This window comes from Gavialis gangeticus, unplaced genomic scaffold (genome assembly GCF_001723915.1).
Source record: "Gavialis gangeticus isolate Ggan-Ray unplaced genomic scaffold, GavGan_comp1, whole genome shotgun sequence".
Classification (NCBI taxonomy): domain Eukaryota; kingdom Metazoa; phylum Chordata; order Crocodylia; family Gavialidae; genus Gavialis; species Gavialis gangeticus.
In genome coordinates, this window is record NW_017728997.1 from 45,014,517 (window position 1) to 45,023,065 (window position 8,549).

An 8,549-nucleotide genomic window follows, 5' to 3' on the forward strand; every position below is an offset into this window, starting at 1 on the left:
GAGGGAGGACCCAGGTAACTATAGGCCAATTAGCCTAACTTCCATCTTAAGGAAAATCCTAGGAAAGTTCATCAAGTAGTCTATCTGCGATAAGCTTGCAGAAGGTAAGATTCTGAATGACAGCCAGCCTGGCTTCGTCACTGGCAGGTCTTGCCTTACCAACCTCATCTCCTTCTATGACCAGGTAACTCGCCACCTGGACACGAGAGCGCAGGTTGACATTGTATAGCTTGACTTCCAAATGGCTTTTGATTTACTATTCCACAATATTCTCATTAGAAAATTGGAGGATTGTGGGCTTAACCCCAAGACAGTCAGTTGGGTGAGAAACTGGCTGCAGGATAGGACCCAGAGAGTCATAGTGAATGGCTCTGTGTCATCCTGGAGAGAAGTGGGCAGCAGTGTCCCGCAGGGGTCGGTGCTTGGTCCAATACTTTTCAACGTCTTTATTAATGATTTGGATGTGGGGGTGAAGAGCTCACTGGCCAAGTTCATGGATGACACCAAGTTATGGGGAACCATGTCACGCTCAAAAATAGGCTGCAGATACAGGTGGCCCTAGACAGGCTAGCAAGTTGGGCAGATCAGAACCTGATGAAGTTCAACGTTGAGAAATGTAAAGTGCTCCACCTTGGAACAAGCAACCCACAACACACCTACAGGCTTGGCAGCACCAAGTGACTAGCACCACAAATAAAAGTGACCTGAGGGTAATAATAGACCACAGTATGAATACGAGCTGGCAGTGTGATGCTTTAGCCAGCAGGGCAAATCATACTCTGGCATCCATCAATTGATGCATTTCCAGCAAAACCAAGGAGGTGATTCTTCAATTCTTCTCAGCACTGGTGAGACCGCAGCTGGTGCCCAGAACTGCAGCCAGTTCTGGGCACCACATGTTAACAATGACATGGACAAGCTTGAGAGAGTCCAAAGATCCACCTGTATGATCAGAGTCTTACAAGGCAAGCCATACGAGGAAAGGTTAAGGGATCTGACACACTTCATCCTGAGGACAAGAAGGCTGAAAGGGGACCTGGTAGCAGCTTACCGCTACACTAAGGGAGCTCATCAAGTGCTCAGTGAGCAACTGTTCACCAGGGTACCCAAGGGGAAAAGCAGGACTAATGGCCACAAACTCCTGGAAGATCAGTTCAGGCTCAATGTGAGCGTGTGAAGTGTGTCTAGCTCAGTCTCTTGCTAATTTGTCTGTCACGACTTGGATTGAAAAAAGGAAGAGATGTTCAGTGTTATTTTGGGACGAGAAACGCCACATACCACCCAGGTGATATACTCTCACAGTGCAAGTTTTATTTCACCTCGTGAGGTTACAGAGTAGCACTCACCTCGCTAATTACTTATTAGCAAGGGAACATTGGCAAGGTTGATAAGGAGCAAGGGAATCCTGAGAGGCCTGAACAACTTAGGTTACTTTGTAGCAATAGAGTCCATCCCACTAACTGATTCATTAGCTTGGGCGAGTTCTCTGTGCCTTCTGGGATCCCCAACTGGGAGCTGCCTCTAGTGCTTCTTGTCACTGCCTACAAGGATTCGGCTCCGTTTGTATCCATGCCAGTGGGGCGGATGGCTCTGGAGTGCTCTTGCCACGGGGCTCTAGCTTGTAGCATTCTCCCTTGGCGTTCCCTTCAGCCCGCTGGTTCCCGGCTTTTCCCCGGACTCACCAGATTGGCTGCGGTTGCCAGTAAGCCCTCATTCTCCCTGATGTCCGTCTGTCCCTCCCTGGGACCGGTAATCTCGGGGTTCTCCAGAGCTGTAGATCAGGGTTCTCTCTCCTCTTCTTTGTAATTCATAGTCCGTCCTCTCTGTGCCTGAAGGCAAACTGTGCTTGCTAGCCACTGGGTTTTTATCAGCTGCGTCTGGCTGATTACCCTGACTAGCCCTCGGTGTGACCTCTCTTCCACCTGTGCACCTTGTTACCTGCTCCCATGACTATCCCAGTAACGGGGGCTCCTACCTGAGCCCCTGTTACATTCAACATTAGGAAAAACTTTTTCACAGTCGGGGTGTCCAGACTGTGGAATAAACTCCCTCCAGAGGTGGTGCAATCACCTACCCTGGAAATCTTCAAGAGGAGACTAGACAGTCACCTTGCTGGGGTCACCTGACCCCCAGTTATCTTTCCTGCCTGGTGCAGGGGGCTGGACTCAATGATCTTCTGAGGTCCCTTCCAGCCTTACAATCTATGAATCCATGAGTCAATTTGCACCCATTGTGTGACTTCATTTTTTAAACAGCATTGAAGAATTGTTCTTTTGGTTGTGAGAAGAAGCTATATTGAAAGTAACTTACTACCTGTACCTGAATGCAGAAAAACATGAATAATTATACAGATCTTTATATTGGTATTTTTATATATTGCAAACACGATACACATGTTTACAGAACTCAAAGTTGTTTTCATCTCTGAAGATTTTGCAATTTATAAAGCATATTAGAAAAAATTGGGTAACCTTTGAGGTTTGTGAAGAAATGGAAAAGAACTAAGGTTTTTTGAAAAAGCAGAATTTACCAAGCAGAGAAAAAGAGCTAGCAAGTTGCTAATCTGTAGTCAATAAGGCACTGGACATGCATTCATTTGTAGCTCTAGAAAGTGCTGGGGCATTTTTTTTAGTGCTACAAAAAACAAACCGCTATGGGGGTGTGCACATATGCACAGCCCCCTGCCTAGAGCAGCACAAGTTCATGTCAAAAGCATACTTACTATCTATGGGGTAAAAGGGGGGCAGCTCCTTGGCTCACTACAGACCTCAGGGAGATCACTGACAGTCTGGCCTCTCCTTTCCCAGGGAAGGAGGCAAGGGGAGGGGCAGCCTATTATAGTAATCAGCTTGTAGCTTCCATCAGAATAATGGGGGTGCAGAGAACAGCTCTCAGCAGGAGGCTGTGTTTGAAAGCTGATGCTGCTCTTGGCTCTAGCAGCTGTTGTCTCTGCCACTGTAACTGCTGACGGGCAGCAGCTGTACCAGCTCCCCCATGCTGTGTTGGGTCAGTTGCTCCAGATCGCTGAAGCAACTGTTTCAGCTTCAGGCAGTGCCACAGGAAGACCGCTGTTGCTGCTGCTACTACTGTGGCCACCATCACAAGAGCACCAGTTACTGTCAGTGCTCTTGTAGCTGTGGTGAACGTATCAGGTGCTCCTGCAGCAGTGTCTCAGCAGGGCTCTGTGACAGCTCGCTGCAGTTAGGTAGGCTTGCAGGAAGCCATCTGTTCTCCTTCCCTCCCACTAAGAAGGGGATAGAGAGTAGAGGACTGTGGGATTGGCACCAGGGGTTGACAGCCTATGCGCCACAGGTCAGGAGCCATGAGCTTCAGCAGTGGGGATCTTTGCCTCCACTGAACTGCAGTTGGGCAGCAGGGAGCTTCACCCATGCCATATTGCAACTGGGTGGTGGGGAGAAATGGCAGCAGTCAGGTCCTAGCACATACCTACCTCAGACCTGAGCTGAGTCAAGGTGGCCCACTACCAGAAAAACATTGCTGACTACTGATCTACATGCTACATGACACTACAAAACATAGGGCTACAAAGAGGCCCTGTTTGGAAGAGCCAGAGATTTTTGTAGGCAATATCTATTATTGGACCAGCTGCATAGTTAAGATAGACTTAGATGAGCTTTTGGGTACAAAATACCCTTCCTCTGGTATCTGAGAAAAAAGCAGATGCAGCCTAGGATATTTAACACACTTTGAAAGAATGACTTTTTTCTGGTGGATCTGCCATTTTTTGTATTACTAGAGATGGCTGGACTGTGTGAACATTCTTTTCCTGTAGCATGACAAATATAACATGTCCAGAGCCTAAATTGGAGGATATAATTATTGTTGGTGGCTGTTTCATTGTTAAATGTTGACAGTCTGTTTATAACTGTACAAAGAAAAAGCAATCCTGTCTTTTGCTTTGTGAAAAATGGATGAAGTCAAAACCACTGAAGAATAGATGGCAGGATGAAGGAGGGAAAAGTGTAGCATAGGGAGAATGGGAAGAAAATAAAACAATAGTGCACAGTAGCTAAAACAAAAATGTATGCAGTAGTTGGGGAGGCAGGTGATGTCACATTTTTTTTTCTCCAGAGCTTATGGGAAATTCCACTGTAAGGAAAAGAGAAGGAATAAAAGCAAGGAGATGACAGGAAATATAGAAAAAAGAAACGGTTTGTGGAAAGCTATCAAGTTAATAACATAACAAAAAAGAGACTTTGACAGAGAAGACAGTAGAACTTGATACAGGATTAAATGAGGAGGAAAATTATACCTGGATAATGTCAACTGTAAAAACTATGGTAAGTAGAGGATGTACTAGGAAGGAGAAATAAAAGGTGTTTTTGCAGAGAAGAAATGTCTGAGAAAAGAAAATTAAGTTGAGGTTTGACAAACCAGTATAATTGAGAGACTTTATCCAACACAACTGAGAAGAATGGGAACAGACAAAAATAGGACATAAAAGAAGAATCCCTGAAATTTGCAGAAAGGAAAAAATTGAGGACAGAGAAAATGTGTGAGGGCAGAAATTGGAAAGTTTATTAGCAAAGAAGCAGTTAAAAAGCAGAATAATAGTTTTGTAAATTCAATGATGGGTGGTAAAATGGATGGGTGGTAGAATGGGCATAAGTGATGCTAATCAAGTCAGCTTTTACTTTGTCTCTTATGTTGTGTTCATAAAGGTGTTTCAAAGTTGTCTAGAGTTTTTGATAGGAATACTTTTTGTTGGAGTTTTCTTAAAAGATAAGTAATTTTTTGTCTGTAATGACTTGCAGTTGGTACAATGATTTTCTTGAAGCCTGCCAGTGGTAGTTCAGTGAATGTGTTTAAAAAGTTACCTCAATAGAAGGGGGAAGACCTTGTGGGATAATTCGAAACTTATTTCTTCCCAGGCGCAAGTAAGACAGGCTTTTCAAAGGATTAAATGCCAAAGGACTGGTATTTGCTTCACTAAGTTTATTGCCTTCTAATTCCAATGTCACCAAGTTTTTTAATTCTGTTAAAAAATAAAATAATTAGAGATACATTTCAGTAACTTAATACCTTGTTAAAATATAATATCTCTTATACCTTATTAAAACATGAAACATTATTAATAATATTTTCTTTACCAGACTCCAATCAAAGCACTGAAAAAGCCACATTTGCTTGAATAGATATTTGTATAATAAAGTATTTTATTCTCCAATTCATAAACTGTAAAAATTAATGTTATTCTTAGTAAGTGAGGAAAGAAATCAACTGGGTATCTCATCCTGTTTGAAGACAGATGTCATGATACCCTAGATATAGTTACATGACAAAGAAATACAACTTAAGTGTTGGTGATTACAATTTGTGTAAGCAATAAATAGCTTTCAATTGTTTTATTCTTGCTAAAATTTCCAGGAAGAACCACGTGGGATTATTGTTGTAGTCTATCACCTCTTAGAATGGGAAAGTAAGACAGATTCAAAAGCAGAGCTCTTTAAGAAGTCATTTTACCTCATGTTTGTTGTTAGGGTACATACAGAGTAATATATCAGTGATGAAATTCTACACAGATGTCCAAAAAACTTGTAGAATTCTTCCACAGATCAATAGTCATTCATGTTTTTATTTGTCATGTTGTTTGCTTTCTCAATGTACTCAACAGTTCCCTCCCACCTCCTTGCACCAAGTACTGACAATGCCTCCTGCGCTGGCAGCAGGGAGCTCCCAGCCCTGGCTGCACAACTATGGAGCGGGGCCTGGGGACATTCTTATCTCCTACCCCAGCTCTGCAATCAGGGAGTGGGGGCCAGGAGCTTCCTGCTGCTAGGTTCCGGTGGTGGAGCCCATCCCAGCAACAGGCAGCTCCTAGGGGCAGGGAACAATCTCCCACCTCCTGCTGCCCGGCTGACCGGGAGCACATTTGGTCCATGTCAGCTGTCTACATATGCTGTACTGTGCAGTAATTATTCCTGAGTAAATTTTCTACTCAGTAAGCTTCTGCACATGTAGACAGTGACACTTACCGTGCAGTAATTTGTTCTAAGCTTAAGTAAAGCATCTCATGTAGACATGCCGAAAGGTAGTGAAATCTTTTCCAACCTAAAAGGCAAATGAAATTGCTCTCAAATTCCTACATGCTATTGCTATCTTCAGATCTTATGTAATGCCCAGAATCTCAAAATATTTATGCTTTCCTTTTCAACATCTTCAGTATTAAATTTCACATTGTTTTCATTTTATCTGTTCAGTATGCATTTCTTAAATACCTTCTAGACTGTCTTCATCAATTGCGTGGAGACGGTTTTCATTTATTTTAAGTTCTTCTAAAGTTGATGGTAATTCAGGGGGGATATGCACTAGTAAATTTCCGTCCAAATACAAACGTTTTAACTTTTCCAGGATCTTAATTGGGGGTGGAAAATAATTCCATTATCAGTACATCAAACTGCATAGTTAGGTAACCAATAAGCATAATATTTTATCAAACACATTGATTTGTTTCTGATGCTGTTTGTTGGGTTAAGTAAATTTAACCCTTACGATGTGACTGCTTACAGCATGCACTAACTTTAATATTGCCTAACAATCCTTAGAGTCAGCACATGCAAATAGTAACATGCAACAACACCCTTGTTGTGAGCAACCACTCCTACTATGCTGTTATATTTCTGTTATAAAGCTACATTTCTGTTAAAGCGTTGAGCCATGCAGCCTTTAATTTGTTCCTCTGCTGTTTTTTATAAGTATTTAGGAATTCTCAGACACACAAAAACTTTATTACCGTATTTTTTTATGTCCCCCAACCTCACTTCCTTCGCTCTTTTGTATTCATATCACTCTCTTTATTTGATAGCCTACTCTTTGCATTTCCTTTTGTAGCATCTGATGAAGCGAGCTGTTGCTCACAAAAGCTTACACATCTCTGATTCAGTTAATCTACCTGCCTTCCGCCTGACTTCAGACTAACACAGTTAACTACTTCTCTTTAATCTACAGTAATCATTGTTGTTCGGTAAATTGACTCTGTGGGCTACTAGTCTATTTTAGGTCTCTTTTTTGTCTTCAGTATAGAGATTGCGCTCTTTTCATTGTCACACTGTCATAGAATTATCTGAAGTATTGTGTCCAGTTTTGCGCACACACCCCTCCCCCCACTACAGAAAGGATGTGGACAAATTGGAGTGAGTCCATCAGAGGGCAGCAAAAATGGTTAGAGGGCTGGGGCACATGACTTATGAGAAGAGGCTGAAGGAACTGGACTTATTTAGTCCAGAGAAGAGTAGGCTCAGTGGGGATTCAGTAGCAGCCTTCAATTACCTGAAGGGTGGTTCCAAAAAGGATTAAACTAGACTGTTCTCAGTGGTGGCAGATAACAGAAAAATGACTAATGGTCAAGTTGAAACAAGGGAAGTTTACGTTCAATGCCAGGAAAAACTTTCTTAGTAGGAGGGCAGTAAAGCACTGGAACAGGCTACCCATGTGGAATCTCCATCTTCGGAGGTCTTTAAGACCTGAGTAGACAAAGCCATGGCTGGTATGACCTTCTGAGGTCCCTTCCAACACTTATTTTCAACAATTCTATGAATTAATCATAGAACAGTAAAACCCCTCCCTCTCCACTTTGGTGGGCAAGCCCCAAGTCGGGGCATGGCCACACTCCCCACTTGAGTGAGGGAGAAGACCCTGGCAGGGGCTGCCCACTTCCCCCTGTCCTCGAGCAGGGGGGGCAGAAGTATGGCAGTCCCACCAGGCAACCCCTGGGCCAGGGAGAGGGTTTAAACCCTCCTGCCCCCCACCTTAGCCTGCTAGCCCCATGCCATGCCCCCTGCTCTCTGCTAGGGATTGGAAAAAGCCTGGCAGGGGCTGCTTCCCACCCCCAGTCAAACCCTTTTTGGGATCTCGGGCATCCAAGTCCCTAGCCAGAATGTGACCATGCCACCCGCTTTCCACTCAAGTGGGGGGTGGGCTGGCAGGGGTTTCTCCCCCCTCCTCCAGGCAGACCTGGGGTCCTGTGCAGCCAGGGAGACAGTTTAAACCCCTCTCCTGCCCCTCACCCCCGCCTCAGGGTGCCATCCCTAGACTGAGGCGTGCCCATACTGTTTGGTCCAGATGGGAGTAGAGTGGGCAAAACCTTGATGGGGCTGCCCTCCCCCACACTTGAGCAGGGGGGCAGAAAAATCGGTATCAATTCTGATAAATCTGTTTAATTAATATATAAACATTTTTTTTTTTTTTGCAGAGTTAACCTTCATAGACATCATAGACTGAACATTTAAAAATTGGCAGTCACAGTCAGGGTTCTCATTGTACAATATTCTTATAGGGCATTTTTACATGTGCTTCAGCGGTGGAGGGTGGGGCTCTGAGAGCTGGTCTAATTAAAGCACCCACAGCATCTTGTGTATCTGCATTGCCATGCTTCAAAATGGTGGTGGGAGCACTTTAACTGAAGATCATTCAATGATTTTTAGTTAAAGCAACTCCCCTGCTTTAAATGCAGAGGCTGGCTGAAACGTGCTAGTTTCATAGTTTCTAGGGTTGGAAGGGACCTGAGCAGATCATCTAGTCCGACCCCC

The 8,549-nt window shown here is 43.8% G+C and overlaps 2 protein-coding genes across 5 annotated transcripts in view; one reads left to right on the plus strand and one right to left on the minus strand.

Annotated features, from left to right (window-relative positions):
- The window catches only part of CENPP (centromere protein P), a 484,341-nt gene that overhangs the window by 361,457 nt on the left and 114,335 nt on the right, over positions 1 to 8,549 (plus strand). The window lies entirely within an intron of this gene.
- ECM2 (extracellular matrix protein 2) overlaps positions 1 to 8,549 on the minus strand; it is a 43,499-nt gene that overhangs the window by 9,085 nt on the left and 25,865 nt on the right. For both annotated transcript variants that reach the window (XM_019505115.1, XM_019505116.1), the window contains exons 6-7: positions 6,240 to 6,375; positions 4,839 to 4,996 (exon numbers count right to left, since the gene is read on the minus strand). In XM_019505115.1, the coding sequence (XP_019360660.1) occupies positions 4,839 to 4,996; positions 6,240 to 6,375 (294 nt within the window). The remainder of the gene's footprint in view (positions 1 to 4,838; positions 4,997 to 6,239; positions 6,376 to 8,549) is intronic.